Source organism: Ovis aries, chromosome 26 (genome assembly GCF_016772045.2).
Source record: "Ovis aries strain OAR_USU_Benz2616 breed Rambouillet chromosome 26, ARS-UI_Ramb_v3.0, whole genome shotgun sequence".
In the NCBI taxonomy this organism is placed as follows: Eukaryota; Metazoa; Chordata; class Mammalia; order Artiodactyla; family Bovidae; genus Ovis; species Ovis aries.
In genome coordinates this window covers 24739647-24763509 of record NC_056079.1, presented here as the reverse complement: position 1 = coordinate 24763509, position 23863 = coordinate 24739647, and the positions used below count along the sequence as shown (strand labels likewise).

At 36.8% G+C, this 23863-nt stretch overlaps 2 protein-coding genes across 3 annotated transcripts in view; one reads left to right on the top strand and one right to left on the bottom strand.

Moving 5' to 3' along the window:
* Positions 1 to 23863, bottom strand: part of TNKS (tankyrase) — a 153465-nt gene that overhangs the window by 44030 nt on the left and 85572 nt on the right. For both annotated transcript variants that reach the window (XM_004021749.5, XM_042241375.1), the window contains exons 6-11: positions 13250 to 13344; positions 11726 to 11792; positions 11249 to 11435; positions 7273 to 7394; positions 5724 to 5815; positions 5555 to 5633 (exon numbers count right to left, since the gene is read on the bottom strand). In XM_004021749.5, the coding sequence (XP_004021798.5) occupies positions 5555 to 5633; positions 5724 to 5815; positions 7273 to 7394; positions 11249 to 11435; positions 11726 to 11792; positions 13250 to 13344 (642 nt within the window). The remainder of the gene's footprint in view (positions 1 to 5554; positions 5634 to 5723; positions 5816 to 7272; positions 7395 to 11248; positions 11436 to 11725; positions 11793 to 13249; positions 13345 to 23863) is intronic.
* LOC114111014 (large ribosomal subunit protein P1-like) lies at positions 4484 to 4874 on the top strand. The gene has a single exon (XM_060406919.1). It carries the CDS (start codon positions 4560 to 4562, stop codon positions 4857 to 4859), a length of 300 nt encoding a protein of 99 aa, XP_060262902.1. The 5' UTR covers positions 4484 to 4559; the 3' UTR covers positions 4860 to 4874.

Here is a 23863-nt window from a genome sequence, read left to right as displayed (position 1 = left end):
CATGTTCCATACATTTAACAGATGCTCACTAATGACAAAACAGTAGTGCTTTCAAATATGAAAAAAAGAACTTCTGAATTAAACCTTTTGTTTCTAGGTACTAACAATACCATATGCAACTGGGGCTTAGGTTCTACTTAATAATGACAGTAGACAAAGCAGTAGCAATAGAATGCAGAATGTCAGAGTAGACTGACAATAATAAAGAAAAAGATAAAATCTTTATGTCTCTCTTATTTACGGCTTACAGTAATCTTGTAAAGTAGGGGGTTGGTAGACATATTTAAGATACAGACATTTACTCCTATAAAAGTGGACTTCTCAAATAAGTTGGTTAATAACTCCATTTTCTCATAACCATCATTTCTTTACTAGTCCTTTCGCTGAATATTGCCTGCTTGCCTCTCCAGACCCATAATATCATCCTTGACCCTGCTTCGTGTCCTGGGAAAATCACTTGTATAGATGACAGTGATGGCTTGTCTTTAACTTTCTGTGGTATTTGGCCAGTGGGTGGTGGGCAGGAGAGGAATGAAGAATGTGGATGAGGTCTACCCCTTATCAAAGGATACAGATGCTGTCAGGTGGTCTTCTCTAGCTAGCCCCCTGCTTCTGCACCCCTTCAGGCCCAGGGATGACGATAGCTCCCACTTGCTGCTGGTACTACCTTATTCCTGTTGATTTCCTAAATCTTGCCCATACCTTTGTATATAATTTAAATATTCCTCAGATTATCCACTTTGAGTGTGTATTTATTGCCAAAACCCTAATTAATACAATTTTCTACCTGTATACTTTTGGAATATCTCCTTCAAAAGCTGTGTGTGTGTGTTATTGCCAAAACCCTAATTAATACAATTTTCTACCTGTATACTTTTGGAATATCTCCTTCAAAAGCTGTGTGTGTGTGTGTGTGTGTGTGTGTGTGCACACTCAGTCCTTTCCAACTCTTTGTGATCCCATGTACTGTAGCCCACCAGGCTCCTCTGTCCACGCAATTTTTTCAGATGAGAATACAAGAGTGGGTTGCCAATGCCTTCTTTAGGGATCTTCCCGAGCAGGGATCAAACCTGCATCTCTTTTGTCTCCTGCAGTGGCAGGCGGATTCTTTACCACTATGCCACCTGGGAAACCCCTCTTCCCACTGCTGTTCCACAAAGATGAGCAACCCTCAAAGGTTCTTTCCTTGACTCTCAGCTCATCTCTCTACATTCTCTACCCGAAACCGTCCTCATTCCCACAGTGTGTGATCATTATGTCAAGGGCTTCCCAATATTTCTAATCCTAAACTATCATACTCCAGGGCTGTTTCCAACTACTAGTTTTATTTAATGTCCTTCTATTCCTCCTATCATATTAACTCCAAGTACAAAATCATTGCCAACTCATAGCTTTCTTACTTCCTTAATTGTACCACTATTTTCTAAGTCTATTCAAGCACCCAATTCACTTTCAAATAATACAGCTTAGTATTTCACAAATAGTCTTTCGCAAATGGCTTTCGTCATTTTCTTCCTTCTTCACTACTGATGCCACTAAACTGGTTCAGGATTAGCTTCAAGTTTGGTGACTGCATTAACTTTCAAACTGGTATTTCTCACAGTATCCAGAACATTATCATTTTACATCTCAATGGTGAACTAGTGGATCAAAACAAATTAGGAAGTGATTATACATATATGTCTTATATAAAATTTAGATAATGAGGGGAAATACATATAAGTTTAGAAAGACAAATATGGAAAAATTATAACACTCATACTTACTACTAATTAAAGAAAGTATGGTTTGTATGCAAGGTACTATACAACATATATATATATAAGCTCATTTAATTTTTACCAAAACAAAACAACAACAGTCACCCTTGTAGGGGAGGTATTAATACCCATATATATAACTAATGAGTCAACTGAGGTTCAGGAAAATTAAGTCCAAGGTCATAAAACTAGAAAGTGGAAGATTCTAAATGGAAAAGTATACCTGCTTATGTTATGTACACAATATGCTTAATTTAACATGCACAATGAACCTAAACTTTGTATTGCCCAAGCTTTACTCAAAAGAATGTTTTGGCTTGTGTTTCTAAGTTCTATTTAAGTAAGACAAATTAGTTAACGGCATTAGATCTCCCTACCAAATTCTCTGCCGTTTCTGATTTACTAGTCTTAGCTTAAGAACTGGGACCACTGTGAGGAGGTGAAGACAGCAGAAGGGTAGAAGCAGTGTTAAGAGAGCTGAATCGTAATTCAAGGGTAGGCTTGCTTGTTGGGAAGGTGCTTTTAGATCAAATGGAAACAATGAGTTGTTCAAAAATCAGATTGAAACCATAAGTTCCCCAGAAAGAACACCAGGCAGGCAAACATTAGGGCCCATCAGTAGCTCAACTGGGTTTTTACAGTGAGCTTTTACTAATGCTAGTCACCAGATAAACCAACCCTAAGGGACAGCAGTCTGCCTTGGGATCAGGGAATGAATGAATGGGAGGGTGGAAATAGTTATCTGTGGGTTCATAACCCTGCTTAATTTCGTTTTCCATTTAAGGTGCTTAGTAGCAGGAGTTCTCAATTTTGTTGAACTACAGTGGGAGGACTAGGGAAGATATACTAGTCTAAAAGTCATTCTACAATACTGGCAGGGCATTTAAAATTATACACATGCCTGACTGATGAATTGCGACGTTATTGATGAGAATGTACTGTGAACATGAAGGGCAGAAAAAGATTTAGAGCCACAGACCTAGAGTAATGCTGACTAGGATAGGTTATATAAAATAATGTTATTTCTCATTGAATCTTCATGAAACAAAATGACTCACGGGAGACAACAAATAGATACTTTGCCAAAATGAAGGGTATTATTCATGGTTGTTCAAGAACATTATAAATGCCATAAGATATTTTAAAAAACAGGTCAATGATAAACATACAATGCTCTTAACAGTAGCAGAAAGCCCACTTAGCTTATTATTTTCTGCTTGATAGAGCAACAAGACATTATTTATGTAACAACACAGTAGCTGTACCCTCAAAATAGGTAATAAATTTGTAGAACTGCTCCTTTCATTCTAGTTCATTCTGCTTTCTTAATTAAAAACATCAATGGTCCTTTTAAGGCAAGGATATACTAATTTTTGGATCATGCACTTCAGGAGTAAAAATGTGTTTTGAGAACCCTCTCAATATTCATTTATGTTCATCTGTAAATTATAACCAAGCAGTACTAAACTAACATATAATGAGTATTATAAAACTTATATACAAAGATGAAACAATAAAATATTAAAAAATTTTAAATTATCAGTCATACAAAATGTCATTTGGCTCAATTAAAAGACTTTAAAAAATCTTATAAAAACTGTGATGTAGATTTGAGGGTGTGATTCCAGATTCATTTTCAATAACAGCTAGATTTCACATAGATATGTGGTGCAACTGGAAAAAGTACATTGTTGGCGAAGTCTTCTAAATCACAATGGTTATTTTTAATTTTTAATGTAATTTACTAATTATGCTAAGGCTTTAATTGAATTTTGCTAGTAAAATTGCTTCTTTCTTGATTCTTGCAAACTTATCATAAGGTACTGCACTAAAATTCATTAATAGGTTCAAAAACTACCTAACAAATTAAAAAAAAATTTTTTTAAACAGGTTAGAAAATTCTGTTGCCCAGTTTCAAATTATATAGATGACAGCTAGTTGATAAACATACATCATTTTTGGGCAAGAAACTCAAAAAACAGCAGATATTTTCTAAAAATTGATTTTCAAAATGGGCTCTTCATTTGTTAAAAGTTCCTTTTAAAAAGCAGCTACTTTCGCATTCATTTCTCTAAAATATGTAACTTTGATCTTTAATGTTCTGATTATGTTTCTTTTTTAAAATATGTACCTACATGCAAGTAATAATCATTTGTCACCATAGAATAAGCAAATTTTGAACTCACTTTCATTAAAAAAAGGCAAAACAGCTAAGTATGCCAATTCCTGAAAATCCTCATTTATGAAATAGCCAGATAAACCTTTTTGTAAGATTGTCATGGTTGTTTCCTCTGACTTTCAACAGTGGTATTTGTCAAGATGCTACCATTTAGAATAATACCCATGAATCTACTCATGTAAAGTGCAGCGTGTCACATCGTGCTGGATGTGAGCAGATGAGTGAGTGTATCCCTGTCAATCCCCCCACCACACACACACACACACACACACACACACACACACACACACACACACACGTTGATGGCAGTATCAATCTGTTTATGAAATAGTAGATCTTAATTTCTCTGTTCTTAATAAGTTAATAAATTACTTTCAATAAATAAAAATTCTAGTATTTCCCCCCTCCACCCAGTGGCTCCTCTTGTATGTTCCACACAGTGTCTATATCCTACTTTGGGGACTCCTGCTTTAAAATATACACTCTTGCTTTCTTTCCTCAGCTGTTGCTAAGGCGCTCAGGTCTTCCAAGGAAGCTAAGGTCATTTTGGGGTGAGGCCCTCACTTCATCCGGCAACTAGCCCCGCGCCCGGCAGCTCCCACTGGGCACCCACCCGCACCATGGCCTCCGTCTCAGAGCTCGCCTGCATCTACCCTGCCCTCATTCCGCACAACGGTGAGGTGACGGTCACGGAGGATAAGATCAATGCCCCCACTAAAGCAGCCGGTGTAAATGTTGAGCCTTTCTGGCCAGGTTTGTTTGCAAAGGCTTTGGCCAATGTCAACATCGGGAGCCTCATCTGCAATGTGGGGGCTGGTGGACCTGCTCCGGTAGCTGGCGCTGGACCAGCAGGAGGTCCTGCCCCATCCACCACTGCTGCCCCAGCTGAGGAAAAAGTAGAAGCAAAGAGAAGAATCTGAAGAGTATGATGATGACCTGGGCTTTGGTCTTTTTCACTAAATCTCTTTAGTAACACATTCAAGAAAAAGCTGAGCTGTCAAAAAAAAACTGTTGAGGATTTAAAAATTTTCACGTTCAAGTACCTCTGAAAAACAACTAACTTGCTTCCTTCAAGCAAAATTTCCTCAAGCAATTCATGGGAGTCATGGAGTTGCAGATAATGTCACTCAGACAATGCCAATAAAAATGGTTATTAAAAATGTCTTTATATTGAGGTTATGTGAAAAAATGATTATCATTACAGGCTGGAAGGAACAAATGTTCTTTAAAATAAGTAGCAATGTTTTGCCCATCGTTTACATAAATTATTTTCTGACAAGCCATCATTGATGTTGACTACCAAAATGCATCAATTCCAGTATTAAGGTAAAACAATGTAAAGCTGAAATGCATTTCAAATGATAAGACCCTAACCACATTTATTGCTTTAGAGAAGAATGACAGTAAAGTACAACATAAAACACCAGGAATTACCTCTATTAGCAACCAGATTTAGATCAGCTTTAAAGGAGAATCAGTGAATTCAAATACATGTTAACAGTCCTTTATAAGATTAACTTCTTCAGGAGAATCAGAGAGGAGAGGAATACTCTCTAAGTGCAGCTAGCTACTCAATACCAAGTCTGGCACCTTATCTCAGGTGCGTGCCTTTTACCTTTGCTCCGTGTTTATGGAGAACTTCCATGACATCGTTGTGGGCTCTCTCTGCTGCAACGTGCAGGGGAGTCATGAAACTGTGGAGGAGACAAGGAAAAGGTCACCTCTTAACTTGTATCGCATTCTCACTTGAACTACAGAGCAACGCCTTCTGCAACTGCACTTACTCTTTATTTTTCTCATTAACATTTGCTCCTTTCCGAAGTAACAATTCTGTCACTTGTTTGCGTTTGGGATGCAGAGAGGCCACAGCACAGTGCTGTAAAATAAAGAAAAACCAGTGAATAAAATAAACTTCTGTGTGAAAGTAGATTTCTGAATTGAAAAGCACCTGCTGACTACTTAAAACACTGCTGTCTCAAAACATACATTTTCACATTACGGAGATGACTGAAATTCCTCCAAAATACACTGGGAGTATGAAACATAAGCCTTTAAATCAAGGTGAAATTATGCTCTTAGTTGAGTATTCAGAGACTTCATTCCTTTCCCTTTAGCCAATAAGCAATTATCCAGTATATATTTACTTGAGGTATCAGAATACTGCCTCTCTGAAGCTATAAAAATCCATAACTGAATTACTCAGTCCTTCAGTAGGCTGTCAGCCACAAAAGTCAGTATTTCTCAAGCTCTTCCCCAGAGGTACTCCTAACACTATTGGAGAATAAGTCCCTACGCCCAGGGACAGGTAAGAAGGCAACAGACTTGAAGGAGCTTAGAGGGAGAAGTATTCTCAGAAATTTTATGTTTTATCCTCTATTCATACAACCTTTGTGTTTAACTTCACTTCCTATTTGTATTAAAATTTAAAAAGTAAAAAACTATGTACTAATGTATAAAATGAACACTCTAAAAAGGCAGGTCAGGTTTATTCCATGGCTTTGAGTGTGTCCTGGCATAACACTGTGTAGCCTGAATGTATCTAAACCCCTGCATGGGAGCCATACATACAGTTGGCCTATTTTGGTTTGGTAACTCTTACAGTGTTGTTTTCAGCAGGTACTGCCTACAGTTTGACCCTTCTGTGCCAGATATAAGTTAAGAATGTTAACTGGAGCATATTTAGAGGTTTGTGATAGAGGCATCCCTTATGCTTAAATTCTGGATTAAGGTGTAATCCAACCAGTCCTATACCTGAAACTTAATGTGATCATTGACAAAGAAAACAGAATCATCATTCTGAAAGTACATCAACAGAAAGAAGATGAATAGTTTAAAAGAACAATTTGTTACAGTCTGGAACAAAAAATTTCCTAGTCTTACTATATTTCATTAAGGAATATAATAATTCTTTGACTACAATTGCTCAAAAGGATGAGGCAAGTACCTTTGAAAATAATTTAATCTTCTGTAGAAAGCAAATATAATATTTACCTAGTAACTAGCAACCACAAGAAAAGGGAGATTCTATGAGAAAAATCACATTTTGTATTTCATGAGTACATTGGCCACAAAAGAAGGTTTGTTATAATATGGTTGGATAAATGCAAATGTAAAAATAATTTTCAAATTAAGGTTGAGCAAATGGCTCTTCTCTCACCCATGAAAGCAATCATCTCCTGAACCAAATTTAAAAATCAATGCAACCAATATTAAAATGCAAATTCCTGGCACTTGAGATACTAAAGTTACCTTAAGGTTTCTGAAATGAAAATCATATTTTGAGTTTACACTACTGTTACAGACCCAAGGAACGGATTAACAATAAGATCTTACCAGCGCAGTTTCATGAGACTGTGGCTGTTTGAAATTAATGATTTCCAGAGCAAGCGTTTTTTTAACTTTGGCCAGGTCTGCTTCTCTGGCTGCTTGTAGTAAAGAGTGACCTTTAAATTCATCTGTTAATGAAATGATGGTGACATATAAATGTTTGAAATCTAAAAAGTCATTACCATGATTATAAAGTAGGAAAATTATTAATTTTACATATTCCTCTATTCTAGCAACAGCCACAACATGACAAAACAATGATAAAAGTGCAAAGGAGGAGGGTGTAGGTTAATGAAAATTTCTGAAATAAGACTGCTTTCTACTCAGCCTTCACATACAGATACACATATAAAGATACTCACTTCAGCAAAGTTTTAAATCAAGTGACTTAAATGTACACCAAATAGAAACCAGTTAAGTAATCTGTGAACGCTTATACACTGGAATAGGCTTCTCTGGTGGCTCGGAGGTTAAAGCATCTGCCTGCAATGCGGGAGACCTGGGTTTGATCCCTGGGTCGGGAAGATCCCCTGGAGAAGGAAATGGCAACCCACTCCAGTATTCTTGCCTGGAAAATCCCATGGATGGAGGAGCCTGGTGGGCTACAGTCCATGGGGTCGCAAAGAGTCGGACACAACTGAGCGACTTCACTTTCACACAGTGGAATACTTTCTAGCTCATAAACAAAAGCATAACTCTCTATATATTGGACATGAGAGTATATATTTTTAAATGAAAATTCAGGTAGCAAATGAGAAAGGGAAGGTTGACCCATTTTTTGGGTATGATTACTACTACCTTACTGTCAGCAACTAAATACAACTAATGATATAAAAAATACATTTAGAGAAATATTCACCAAAATATTAACAATGATTGTATCTTAACACACAGGAGGGGAGAATTGATTTATGGAGGAAGTGCGAGAGTCTGAAAATTTTTCAAAGAACAGTTAATGTTATATATTTATTATTTATATAAGCAAGTAAGACTTTTTAAAAGGGAGTTCTAAATTAACTACATGAATAAGAATCCACTACTCTCATTTATTAAAAGCAAACAGTCTTTTTATTTTAAAAAACTGGAGTGTATTTTGATAAGACTACTTGTTAACAAAAAGCTGAAAGTTGTTCTGAAAAGATATAAATGATATGTGACATAATATGTTACATAATTCCAGGCCTGCCCATGTTCAGGCCTTTGCATCTGCCTGGCACTGAACTCTTTCTCTTTGGCTTTCTCTCTTTCCTTTGAGGGCCGCCTGTCACTTTCTTTTCTCCCTTGTAAGACAGAGAGACAGAGACACACACATATTAACTACTACTCATTCCTCAGGGTCTCAGTTCAGATCCTCCGGATAAGCCTTTCTGATCTTCCCTGTTAGGATTCGTTCTTCTAAAAGCCTCTGCACTTGCCTTTAGCCTTCTATCACAGGGCTTATCGTACTGTCTTATCTGCTACAGTGGTCCCATCACTGACCACACACAGTGCTGGGCATACAGCAGGTAGCAAATAAATAATTGTTGCACGAATGCTCATATGTATAAAATAAGTCATGGCAGGTTTGGGGGAAAACATTTTTGTATAACTGTGTGTTTAGTGGTACTTTATCATAGCCAAATTCTTCAAAGTACAGGACTTCGCAACTTCAGAAATCCTAATTACCTTGAAAACTTAACATTTATAGGATGCTTTAGAAGTTTCTCTTTATAAAAGCCTTTTGAAACAAGAATGAAAGCTACTTTTAGGATTTTCAACTCCAGTATGTGCAGAACCCACACTACTGAATTCATCTGGCTTCATGAAAACAACAAATTAAAAAGTCAACAAGAAAGAGTAGAAGAAATGTATAGAGAAAATGCTGTAATGATGGGTATGATCAAAATATTGTTTTTTGTTTCCTGTATAATTTTCTTAAAATGAAGTCTGTTATTGTGATTGCCTAGCATAAAGTACATATGAAATGAAGTCTGTTACTGTGATTGCCTAGCATAAAGCAGTGAGCATGAGGATGAGAACTGGTTAGAAAAGTTCCAACTTTGTTAAATGCTTTCCCTCATTAGTAGAAGCTTATTTAAGGAGATACTGAGAAGGTTGCAAAATACTCTAATCAGGGAACTTTTTCCTTTACAAAACTATAGAAATCTTGGTTAAATTTTAATGTTTACACTGGAATCAGAGAGACCAATGAAATACAATGTAAAAACCCATGACAATACTTGTATTTACAAAATGACTGGAAGGAAAAAAAGTCAATTGGTGACAGGGGATAAAGCCGAGTCTGGGGTATAAAAGTAAAAGAAAGAAATTAGAAAAAGATATTAAAAAATAAATACACTTTGAGTTAAGTTAAATTCAATTCAATAAACCTGCTGGGCACACAGCATGCACAGTGTACTGTGCTAGGGTGGGGGCAGGTAGATACAAGCCCAAGCACGAACACCATCCACACATTTTTATTAGGTAATAAGGTACTGTGTAGGTGCTAAGAAGATAGAATAATGAAAGATCTTTCTAAGAATTTAAAACTAAAGTGAGGAGACAGAATATCACATAGAAAAATAAGCTATATAATGGAAGATAACATATGACAAGAGTCATATGAGTGGGAGAGAGAAAAAAATGCACTTCCACAAGGATTCATTGCCAAGACATCTGCCCAGTGACAACCTGGTTTGTGCGGGCCTGTAATCTAGTGGATGTCATCTGTTCCGGCACCAAAATAAGTTTGAATTTCCATTTAAACGAGATCAAAATCGCAAGGAATTCTTCCTGTTTTAACATAAACAAATTTACAGTCTGTTTAAACTTCATTGATGTTTTCATTTTGACTATGCCTTTTTCTTAAATGATCATTTAAAGGTTTTCTCAGGTGTTTAAATCCAGTTATCTGATTCTTAGCATCCTAGATTTAAGACAGTATCAACTGTGGGACAAATTTAAAATTAGGTATGTGACACCTACTTTAATTTAAACCTGAAATGCCTTCAGGTAGAATTAAATATATCTTAGTATTTGACATGACAACTAAATTTAATGTAGTATTCTGAATGGGATCCTGGAGCAGAAAAAGGACTTCCCTGTGAAGGACAGGGAAGCCTGCTGTGCTGCAGTCCATGGGGTTGCAAAGAGTCAGATACGACTGTGTGACTGAACCGCAGTAGCAATTCTGAATGAGATCCTGGAGCAGAAAAAGAACTTTAGGTAAAAACTAAGGAAATCTGAATAGAGTTATAAGCCTTTAGTTAATAATGTATTGGTCTTGGTTCATTATTATGACAAATGTACCATATTAATATGTTTATGGGGGGAAACTGGGTATGAGACATGTAAGAACTTTCTGTATTAATTGCTAAGTTTTCTAAATCGAAAACTATTCTAAAACAAAAATTTATAAAAAACACGCATATGTAAATATAAGTAAGATGTATCAGTATCTGAGAAAATTACTTCAATCAAGTCGTAAAAATTATCTGATTTAATTTGGACTAGTGATTGTGCTTGGGCCGTAACACAAATAAAAACATGACTGTGCAACTTGCAGGGTTTGGAGGCAGTGAGCGTTCCATGATGTTATATAGCATCTATTATTATGAACAGTATAAGAATATAAGCCCTGTGAGCTTAGAGATTTTTTTTTCCTAGTTTGTACACATCTACATTTCCAGTTTCTGGCATACAGTAAATATTCAATAAATGGTTACTGATGAACTCATTCTCTCTAGTCTTAAAAAAAAAAAAAAAGAGCTTACACACATAAATTAGAATTAAGCTTGAATAAACACAAAATAAATATAGTGTACATATATAAGATTCCTGCAGAATTCATAAAGGAAAGAACTAGAAAAGCCAATAACTAGTTAGTCTACATACAAGAAGACAAGGCCATTATCTAAGTTGGACAAAACATCAGCCCTAATAACAAAAAGAAGATATTCTAATTTACAACAAGCAGTGTTGATTTTAGGATATAAATACATACAAGTCAATCTTTCCCGGAGCTCAGGAGTTGGAGCCATGTCTACTGCACTTTTGCCGTGGCAGTTGACTAAAGTGGGATCGGCACCATGGCTAAGTAACAAAGAGCAGACCTCTACGCGATTCTTGGAAGCAGCCTCATGAAGTGGGGTAAACTGCCACAGATCCATAGCGTTAACACAAGCTCCATGCTGAATTGAGAAAAGAAAAGTTAATGGTCAGGAATCATTTCACTGAATCAAATAAAACATTCATTTCACTGTAAATTTCAGTTATAACTTTGAAATGTCAACAACTGTTTTAATTTCAGCATTTAAAATACAGTTTAAAGAATACTTTAAACATTTCAAGGCAACAGTGAATATTAAAAAAAAAAACCAAAAAACAATTTTGTTCTCTTAAAAAGCTTGGTAAAAAATCCCCATGTAAACTCATGACAAATTAAAGGCAAACAATATTCAATATCTTTAATTCTTCTTACCTTTAGTAGCAGTTCTGTGACTTCATAATGTCCATATGAACACGCATTATGAAGAGGCACAAGTCCACTAAATGGAAAAAAGCAAACTAAGACACTGTAATGTCCAACAACTTAGTCACTCATCGAAGAAATGCTAAGGAACAAAAATCTAACAAATTCCAATACAATCATATTCAAAATATTTTAGAGTAATAAGACAATACAAAGCATAACTAATGTCCAACCTTTCGTATGTTATTTTATGTCAATCATTAAAGCACCGAGTAGAAAAGCTTTTAAGTAAAGGTAGAAGTGCCTGTACTAACTACAAACTGCACGCTTTATATGTTAAGTATTTACAGAAAATAAATGTTAACTGATAGTGAACTGAAATACTCCTACCATATTATTTTACTTTCATGGTGATATCCAACACAAGAATTCAATATCCAAATCATTACAGCTTGCATATCCAAATGTCACTCTGCACAAATCAAGGACCCTCTTGTTGGGGGTGTACTTCTCTTGAGGACTCACCTACGGTTCACCCATTTGCCTTCAGACGTGCTCAAGAATTACAGAGGTGTACAAGAGCATCAGGCATGTGTGCCCCTGTCCTGTGGGAATACCACGTATATATGGCGCAGAGAATGGGGCAGGCAAGAGAGAAACAGAGCACCAAAAAGAGCAGATTTGAAATGACAGACTCCCCTTCTGAGAACTGTCTCAAGTACTGAGCTCTTTCTTCTTGTCTCTGCTTCCTGATGTGGAGAGGGGCAAAGTGAAAGACAGCCTTCTCTGGGGCTTCTTTCCGTCACGCTACCCATCATGACTATAATAGGAATCTACATCACATGGGCATTAAGGTAATTATCTTTTGGATCTTAAAGTGGCATAAGGAGAAGTGTTAGCCCAATGTATGGGCTAACAGATCCAATTCCCACGTCCCTGGAGATTAGCTAGGAAACTAGTACAAAGTTTTCCAAAAGTCACCTGTTTATAAAATAAATGACATACTGCTTTTTTTTGGTTCCCAGACACCTCTCTTTCACATCAATCTTCATAAGGATCTTTAAGGTTTTCTCAGTTTAGATGGTCAAGATTTCATTAGGAAAAAAATTAAAATACTGTATACTTAAGATTTTAGCTTATTAATAAAAGATGATCCTTTCATATCTGATAAATAGAACAGTCATGTTATTGGGTTATCAGAACTTTTGATTCATCTATCTTTCTGAAGTACAACTTAAAGAGTTGAAAAATAGTAACTGCCATTGAGAGAAACAAATTTTGGCTGCAAATAATAGAACACAGTAAAATTAAACTAATTTATGGAATTGTTATGAGATGAATCCTTAATTAGTAGGAATATGAAAATAAGTCAAATCACTGTGAACATTCTCAAAATGCTGTACAAGCCATAAAACAATGGGATGTAAGACTCTGCCCAGTGCTCAAAAGCTTTGGTGTATCAGATGTTGAACACAAAGTGTAATAAACGACCCGCGAGTGACGCCATTCAGGAAAATAAGCAGATACGCATACCCTTTGTCTTTTGCATGCACATCAGCACCATGCTGGAGAAGAAGCTGAACGATCCGGACTCGGTTGTAGCCTGCTGCTAGATGTAAAGGAGTTGACTAGAAAAGAAAAAGAAACAGAGGTAAAATAATCGGGTAAAATAAAGGTAAATAATTCTTATTTTGGCATTTAATCTGTATTTCTTTAAAGGCAGTGAGTGCTAACACACACAGAAAATACTGAGGTGAAGTGCCCAAATTCATCTTTCTTAATTGGATAAGAGACAATTCACTCATCTCAGAAGTAAATTCAAATTTCAGTTGTTGTTGCTGTTTATAGTCACTAAGTCATGTCTGATTTTTTTTTGCAACCCTGACTTGTAGCCCGCCAGGTTCCTCTGTCCATGGGATTTCCCAGGCAAGAATACTGGAGTGGGCTGCCATTCCTTCTCCAGGGATCTTTCAGACTCGAGGACTGAATCCGCATCTCCTGCAGGACTCTTTACCACTGAGCCACCAGGGAAGCCCCGTAACTCCATGTCATTCACCTATTTCTCCTAGTGGTTTTCTTCAAGGCCTTCAGTTATCATGCCCTACTCTATCTACTCTACATTAGTTCTTAGTTTCTTTACATCAAGGACCATTCCAACTGTTCTGGGAAGGCATGTCGGAGTTCATATTCCTCATAACTGGAAATATTCTTCTTTATCCTACTTATGCCCTGTCCACCATTCAAATTCTAACTTTTAAATCCCAATTCTATTATAAAGAGCTAGCTTTCAGAATTCCTCCTTAATAGGAAAAGCTGAAAAACATCTCTAAAGAATATCTGAAGAAATTCTAGTGGAAAAAAAGAAAAAAGATAATGAACTGTATCCTTCCCACCAGACTGCTGCTAGCAATAGGTCAAAACTAATTTCCTACCTTAGATACAATGAAATATGCCAAGATGGTATTTAATTTATATGCAGTATAAATACAAGAGGAAAATAAAGTTTCTCTTCAACAAATTTGTCACATTTTAATTTGACCTGTTATCAAAAGGTTCTTTGCTCACATATAATATGAAAATGAAAAATAATCAAACTTCTTACCTTTAAAAAAAACATCAGAAATAACATTATTTTAATTAAAAGTTTCTCCACAATCATAGCAATTTCCCTACCTCTACTCATTCACTTTAAGTTTAAATACTGCAATGGTTTCTCATATGCCTTGGGAATTTAAAAGATTTTCATTTTATTTTCTTCACATGTTTTGTCAAGATACAAAAGAATTACTAAATACTGTATTACCTATTACTGCTTTCAAGGCACTCCATACATTTTATTTATTCTGGCAGTCTCTAACTTTAGGAATTATTCTTGAGCAAAACATAGCTAATAACGAGGTCGGGTAGATAGAAGAAGGTCCCGAATAGGAAGTCAGGAAAGCTGATCACAGTCCTGGATCTTATGGAACCGTAAATGTTATGTTAACTACCAGCTCAGCCTTCTCACCTGCAAAATGGAGATAAAACCGCTCCTCTTGGCTATTTCAAAACAGTGTGAAAAATTTTCTCCCATATTTAAACACCTTTAAAATGTAAAATGCCATATGAAAATAGATGATTAAAATTTCTGAATCATCAAACAACAAGCCCGTCCAAGTGTCTGCCTTCAGACACATGTCAAATGTTATTGCAAATACCTCCAAGGACTATCAAGTTATTTTCAGGACTTATTTTCCCCTTCCTTTAACATTTTAAAGATGTTGTTTCACTATCTTCTGGCTTGCACTCTTTGAGACTAGAAGTCCGCCTACATTCTATTCCTGTGTACATGTGGTTTTTCCTCTGGATACATTAATAATTTCTCTTTATCATTAAGAGACATTAAGCAATTTGATTTGTGATGTACCCTGGTACAGCTTTTTTTCTTCTTTTTTTGGTATATGTGAATGCCTGGGGCTGGCTGAGTTTCTTGGATCTATTATGTATAGTACTCACCAAATCTGAAAATCTTTCAGCTATTATTTCTTCAAATATTTTTCTGTCTTCTCTCTCACCATTCTCTCCTTAAACAGATGTTAGCCTGCTTTTGAAGCTTGCTTTTAAGAAGGAAAGAAGGGAGGGAGGGATAGAGGGGAGATGGGAAGGGAACCCAAAGGGAAAGAATGTGAAGTTCGAGTTTATTGAGTTTGAAGTGTCTATATGATACCCTGGTGGTAATGGGGCTGAGAATGGAGTTTTGGAAAGATCACTCTAGTTACTCAATGGAGAATAGACTGGACAGGGAGGGCAAATCTGATGGCAGCAAGACCTGAACAGAAGCCTGCAGGACTAATCTAGGAGAGAGAGAATGACAGTGTCAGTTAGCAAAATGATAGCAGCATCTAGGCAGAGACAGATGAGCTACAGGGGCAGATGAATTCATAGGCAGTGAGTGCTGAACACGCTGGATGAAACTTTCCCAGCAGTCATTCTACTGGGGATGCTAATTATGCAAACTAAATAGTATCACTAGAAGTCTGTGAAACGCATGCAGTAAATCTGAGGAAATGGTATACAGCAAAAAGAAGAAGTACAAATTGAGAGCAAAGGATGATTTGAACAAGCTTGTACCACTGAGCCCAGGGGTTTTTCCTCTAGAAAAAAATTGACAACTAAACATTATATACTAAATGCTATCTTCTGATGCAAAGCAATTAAAATCACATGGTGCAGGACTAAATTTAGTGAATGGTTACCACATAGTGTCAACTTCATACCTCAACTACCAAGTGGCAAAATAAATGGCAAGAGTAATTTTCTAAATGCTAGGATAATTAACAGAGTATAATTTTGGTTTTGGGAGAAGAAAAAAGCAGACCCATTTACTTACACATGGTACTTGATAATTTTGTGGTGGCTGTAAACCAGCAAACACAAGAATCAAACATTTAAGGCATCATTGTGGACAGGACAGCACAGCAATCTGTCAGTCTGCATATCTCAGATTTACTTTTAAAACAGATTTTTTTTTTTGTGAATACTTTAAAAGTCAAACATGTAGAGTGATAAAATATGAAACAACTGCAAACATATAGCTCTATCAAAAAACCTATCTTAATACTATTCTGCTGTAAGAGATTTGCTATTACTACTATTTTTATATTGTAGAATGTTTATACAAAAGAGAATCCTTACTTAAATCCCATAATTCAAAGTTTTCTTCTTGGAATCAGGCCATAAGAGAAAAAAGAAACATATATGTATATTTATCTTTGCTTCTTGTGATACAGACTTGAAGTACACAATAACGCATTAATCTATCCTAAACTTTATACATGCATAGCTAAAACAGGAACAACCGACAATTTGGTTATAAAATTGTGGATGATAATTATGACTGACTTGCATTGTTGTATGGCAGAAAACCACACGACACTGTAAAAATGTAAAAATTTTAAATTAAAAGTATATAAAAAATTGTGGACACAACTTTATAACAGAAATTCAGGCAGCACAGTACAAAGAAATGATGAGCAGAGACTTTTAAGTTTTGGGTTTGCATTTCTCTTCTGCAAAATTTACAAGCTATGTGGCTGTGGACTAGTTTCTTAATGTCTGAGCCTTGGCTTCTAATATCTATAAAATAAGAATTATAATTCCTACCATGTAAGACTATCTTATGGATTAAAGTTAACTATATAAATAAGCACCTAATACAGTATCACACAGAAAAAGCTCAACAAATGGTGGTTATTACTTATTATCACCTTATTGAGTATCTTGCACACTTAGATGTTATTTCCTAATGGTCATTTCTCAGCCGTCATCTTACTTCACCTATTTGCATCATCTGACACAGGTGATCATTTCTTCCTTCTTGAAATGTTTTTCTCCTTGGTATCTAGGACACCTAGGTACCCACACTTCTTTTCTGGTTGCAGAATTTCCTATCGCTGTTAATGGCAACAAAAAGTACTCAAAAGATTGCTAAAGACTGGTTCTAAAACTGTGTGCCACTATCTTTTACTTTAACACTTGTCACAAAATAACACAGTTAAACATTGATATTTATGTGTCTGTCTCCTCTAATCCATTGTGAGCTTGTTGAGAATGAGGAGTGTATTTTAATTTTATGTTCGAAGGCTTAACACAGTGCTTCATGCTAGTAATGAAATGAAAGTTATAGTTTGCTTTTGATTTACATTAGTGAAAGAGAAGAGGGGATACATATAATCCAGCTTGGTGAATATGACTTTGAATTTGCGTGAAAGATTTACACCACATTTCAGCACAGGCCTGTGTGATGTATGAAGCATTCCCTAAGAAAGAACAAAACCACAACTGTGAAGCCATGATGGAAGTCAACAGAGTTGCCTAACTTCATGATGTGTAGTATTTCGGTTTTCATTAAGATTTTCCTCTTGACCTAGATGAAATTCTCTGGGATTTTTCAGGCTAGGGTAATCAATTCATCTTGGTTTGCTCAGGCCATTCCTAGTTTCAGGAAACCCACTCACCCCAGGCAAACTGGGATGGTTGATAATCCAACTCTAGGCAGACTTCAAGCTGAATGACTCTTGGATTCTGGACCTGTCTCAAGTCAAAAAATAGCGTGTGTGTCTGAGTGTGCGTGTCAAGGGCACACATGCATTTGCAATGAGGTAAGACTTACTGCTGCTGCTGCTAAGTCACTTCAGTCGTGTCTGATTCTGTGTGACCCCATAGATGGCAGCCCACTAGGGTCCTCCATCCCTGGGATTCTCCAGGCAAGAATACTGGAGTGGGTTGCCATTCTTTACCCAACAAACTCCTTTCCTAAAGATAGGCACTGCTTATAGTTGTATCCTCTGATATATTTTCCTATGTTATATGAAGGTATGTTTGTTTTTCCTTGAGTTCTTTGTGCTGTTGCTTCTGTCACACAAGGCTTCCCTGGTGGCGCAGATGGTAAAAAATTTGCCTGCAGTGCAGGAGGCCTGGGTTTGATCCCTGAATTGGGAATATCCTCTGGGGAAGGGTGTGGCAACGCACTCCAGTACCCTTGCCTGGAGAATTCCATGGACAGAGGAGACTGGCAGGCTAAGTCCACAGGGTCACAAAGTTGTATACAACTGAGGGACTAACACTTTCACTTGTCACACATAGATCACACAATATTCTTCTGAATTGGCTTTCTCTTAAAAATACCAGCACATATAGGTCCATCTTATTCTTTGTATAGTATTTCCACTGTGTAAAGTGAAAGTGACAATGCTCAGTCGTGTCTGACTCTTTGCAATCCCATGGACTGTAGCCTACCAGGCTCCTCTGTCCATGGGATTTTCCAGGCAATAGTACTGGAGTGGATTGCCATTTCCTTCTCCAGGGGATCTTCCCAACCCAAGGATTGAACCCGGGTCTCCTGCACTGTAGACAGGCACTTTACCGTCTGAGCCACCAGGGAAGTCCTGTGCTGTAATTATTTAATAACCATCACCTTATCAGTTCAGTTCAGTTCAGCTGCTCAGTGGTGTCCGACTCTTTGCGACCCCATGAATCGCAGCACACCAGGCCTCCCTGTCTACCACCATCTCTTGGAGTTCACTCAAACTCACGTCCATCGAGTTGGTGATACCATCCAGCCATCTCATCCTCTGTTGTCCTCTTCTCCTCCTGCCCCAAATCCCTCCCAGCATCAGAGTCTTTTCCAATGAGTCAACTCTTCACATGAGGTGGCCAAAGTACTAGAGTTTCAGCTTTAGCATCATTCCTTCCAAAAGAACACCCAGGGCTGATCTCCTTTAGAATGGACTGGTTGGATATTATAAACAGAAGGAAATAGCAACCCACTCCAGTACTCTTGCCTGGAGAATCCCATGGACAGGGGAGCCTGGCAGGTTACAGTCCATGGGGTCGCAAAGAGTAGGACATGACTGAGTGACTAACACCTTATAAATGGACATTTATAATTGCTCCATCTCTGCTCTGCTTATCTTAACAAAACACATCTCATTCAAACTTACCATTGGTTAGGACAGATCAGTGTGCCCCTTCTACAAATAAAATACTGTATCAGCCATTAATATAAAACTCTCAGGAAGATATAATAACTGCATAATCAGAGCTTATTAAATTTCCTTTAGGCATAGATGTGAGGTATAGCTAAGAAGTTCTTTGAGACAGTGAAACTTAAATCAGCATCAAGCCAAATTAAAAGCCAGAGAATCAATATGGGCATGAGTCCATGGAAATAACTACATCTCATCACTGACACCTGTCTTTAGAATGGATATTTTAAGTAGTACCATAACAAGTTTCCTTGTAGCTTCTCAACTCTTGGCTATTATACAAATAATTTATAAGAGAAAAACTCTGCAGAATGAACACTGATGAACCAAAGTAGAAATAAGACTTTAAAAAGATACCTTAATTCACTTCTTTCCCAAGTATCTCCTTTAACTTGTCTCTTTTCTACAGATCACACATTATTAGATCTTCTAATAATAATGTTTTCTTTCCCATTATGAGTCTTTTTCTCTGGTGCTGGGACACTTGGTCAGCAGTTCTCTGAAGCACAGCGCCTAGAGCTACTGCACCTAATAATAGCTACAGTCCCATCACAGTGGACTACATCAAGACTGTTACTTTTCATTAGTAAGACATACTATTCCTACAACCTAGGAGCATTTAACATATTAATGTTTATAAGACTCAATCTCTGAAATAAGAGAGTAATAACAGTACTGGCTTCTTTACTGTGTTATTTTCTGGTGAAAATGAAATAGAAGATACAAAAACACTTTGAAAATATTTTGTTAAAATAATAGCTAAAACCTACTGGATACTTTCTATGTACTAAAGTGCATTATATGTATTAACTTGCTTACTTTACATAACCACTACCAGAGCTAGAGACTATTATTATCTCCACACAACAGATAAGGAAACTAAGAAACATGGGGATTAATACGGCAAGTTAATAGCAGAGTCAGATCAAATGCAGGGAAGCCTGACTTCAGAACTCTCACTCTGCCTTCCTTCCTTTCCTTTGGCTGGGTTCTGACACGCAGATTCTGGAGAGGATGTTCAGAAATGGATGAGTATGGCTGAGAGAGAGGGGAAATTGCTGTTCGTGGGCAGGGATCACTTTGGTAGTTCTGACTCAACTCAGCATTCAAATCAAACCCTATCAATATTGAGAGTGTGCCACACTATTGGATGAGTGCCCCAGAAATGTAGGACTTTTTTTCCTTTTTTTAAAAAAACCTGAAGTACTGTTGTGTTATTTTCAGGCATATGGCAAAGTGATTCATATATATATACATTATAGGTTATTATAAGATATTGAATACAGTTCCCTGTGATATACAGCAGGTTCTTGCTGTTCATCTACTTTATATATAGCAGTGTGTATCTATTAATCCCAAATCCCTAATTTATATCTCCCCTTCCTTTTTCCCTTTGGTAACCAGGAGTTTGCTTTCTGCATCTGTTAGACTATTTCTGCTTTGTATAAGTTCATTTTAGCTGTTATGATATCTGTCTCTGTCTTCCTTTCCATGGCATGATAATCCCTAGGTCCATGTGTGTTGCTGCAAATGGCAGGATTTCATGCTTTTTTATGGCTGAGTAATATTCCATTGTATATGTACATCATGTCTTCTTTATCCATTCATCTGTTGCTTTCATGTTTTGGCTATAACAGTGCTGCTGTGAACACTGGAGTGTATATATCTTTTTGACTTAAGAGTTTTCACCTTTTTCTGGATACATGCCCAGGAGAGAGATTACTGGATCACTTGGTAACTTAATTTTTTTTAAGAAACCTCCATACTGTTCTCCATAGTGGCTGCACCTATTTACATTGCCACCAACAGTGTAGGAGGGTTCCCTAGAAATGTAGGACTTCTTAACAAAAGAAGTGATTTAGAATAAGAATCAGAGGACATGGAAGAATAACAGAATATGGAAATTAAAGAAGATAATTTATCTGCTTCTTCCCTAGTGCTGGATTTTTCTATGTATCTCTAATGGATGGTCCTTCCTGAACTAAATCCCTCCAGTGATTCAAGTGTTCCTTAAAGAATGATTTTATTTTAATTACCTTCCCGGTCACCTTCTGACTGGTCAATATCTCTCCTTAAAGTGTGAAATTCTAAGTTTGGTGCTAAATCCGGAGATGATCTGTTGAGCCAGATCAAGTAGAGTGAGATGACAACCTATCAGAGTTATTAGAGGGAAGCTTCCAACACTGTACTGGGAAGCTGGACTAGTTGCCATTTAAGTCCTCTTCCAAATAAAGTTCAACGAGGTAGAATAATGACTGATATTTTACAGCCTCAAAGAGAATGCCTTTCCAAAGCAACATATGTAGTTATCTTTAGGAAGGAATCTAAGGCACTTGAAAATTTGTAGAATTTATGAAACAACTAATAACATAAAACTTCTATACTTCAATTGCCTTACAGTTTATTTTTTAAAGTAAGACTATAAAGACTATGTATGGGGAAGAGGAGGACAGGGGAAGGAAATGAACAGACAAGAAAGAGCAGGTAATCCATGGGGTAATCTTTGTGAGGGTAAAGCGCTGAATGCCAAGTTAATTAAATTTTAACTTAACGTTATCACTGTGGAAACTCTAAGGGGATTCTTCAACAGCCAGAAATTTGTGTTTCTCTTTACCAGCCTCAGAACCAGCAGAAGAACTGAAATGTATGCATGAAAATGAGTTCCTAGCATCCTCTCATAGGGTTTGTATGGGAAAGAAAAAAGAATGCTTAGCAGTTTCAGGGGGTGCAATGTTAATTTTGCATTGTTTAATGAGAAACAGCTGGCAGACTTTATGGAAATCAGGTTGTGTGGTCTGACAGTAGCCTGATGTTTTATACTTTTCAAAAGAAAAGTTTTTCGACTATTCGAATCTCACCTGAATTCCTTTTTATAATTAATATTTACAATCTCAGGTTTTCAAATCTAAACATCAAAGATTCTAACTAAAGTTCAACAGATGCCTTATTCTGGAAGTACAAGGGAACGAGTCCACCGAATTTCATTTAAAGATTATTTATGGGGAAATCATTTCACCTTAGACCCTTGGGGAGTCATTTTAGCTATATAAACTGTGAGAATGAGAAATTCTTTTAGCTGGTTTTAGTGTCTCCAGAGCTTCAGGACTTGGGAGACTTGTTGTCACCTCAAAGTCCCTTCAGTGATCAAGTCCTGTCATTTCTGAGTTTGCACATATGAATTCAGCAGCCAGCGGCAGCCAGGTGCCAAGATTTCCAGCTCTATTCCCTGCCCAAGCCACTGTTCTCCACAGTGGCTGCACCAATTTACACAGCCACCTATGGTGTAGGAGGGTTCCCTAAAAATGTGGGACTTCTTAACAAAAGAAGTGACTCCTTGCCCTTACTCAATTCTAAGGGTATTGAGCCCTCTCAGAAACTAGGAGATAACTTTAATAGGCATTTTTATGGTATTCAGAGAAGGGGATTATCATGTTAGTATTGAAAAATAAAAACATCTTTACAAAAGGAAAAAATCAACATATAAAGTATTTAATATTTAGTCGATTTCCAAATTTACTAATTTGATTACCCAAATATGTATTTCAAATAATCATGAATGGTATTTATAGTGTTATTAAAGTTTTACTCTTAATGCCATTTTTATCAGAGAATGACATTTTATTAGTCACTGAAAATAGTCTTCTCTTAAAAAAGAATATTATTTAGATTCTTAATACTTTTAGAAATTTCCTTTTATAATTCTAAATTAACTGAGGAAGTGAGGGAATCGATGAATACGCTTTTGTGTGTGTGTGGAGATTTCATGAGCAATTATTATACTTAAAAAAAAGGCAGCATACAAAAATAGCCAGGTGAATGTTTGGGTCCATCCTTCTGGATTATATGTTGAAGCCCCAGCCCTCACTGTGACGGGATATTCCAGGAGATAGGACTTCCAGGAGGTAATCAGGGTAGATGAGGTCATGAGGGTAAAAGCCCTCCAGATGGGATTGGTGCCCTTATAAAGAGACAGCCAAGAATTCTTTTTCTCTCTTGGCAAGAAGGCAGCCCTCCACAAGTCAGGAAGAGATCCCCTCCTCAGAAACTGACCAAGCTGGCACTTTGATCATGGATTTCCTAGCCTCCAGAACTGGGAGAAATAAACTTTTGCTATTTAAACCACCTAGTCTATGGTATGGCAGCCTGAGCTAACTGAGGCACCAGACGGTGGTACACAATGAATGAACTGTTTACAGTGTTTTTACATGATGGCCAAACAACTCTTTCTCATAATACCAATCCAAAGCTACAGATAATATCAAGGCTCTTCAATCCATAATGAACTCTCCACTTTTTGCTGCTTCTCATTAGGCCAGAAGAGTTTCTGAAACCAGACTTTCTTTGTAACTAAGGAAGCCTTTTCACAGACTAAGGTTCACCATTCACTTAAAAGGATTTAAGAGCTGATGGGGAACACTCTACTTCACGTGATATTAACTGAACAGTTTAGGCCAAAGAGATCATAACCAATCATAATCACCAGAGAACTATTTTAAAATATCTTTATCATGTAATAATTGATAAATAATTATATGTAAATGACACCACTGACAATCCCACTACTGAGGAACCAGGAATAGCATTAGAGTGACCTTCTGTGCTTCTTCCTAATCTCCTATTC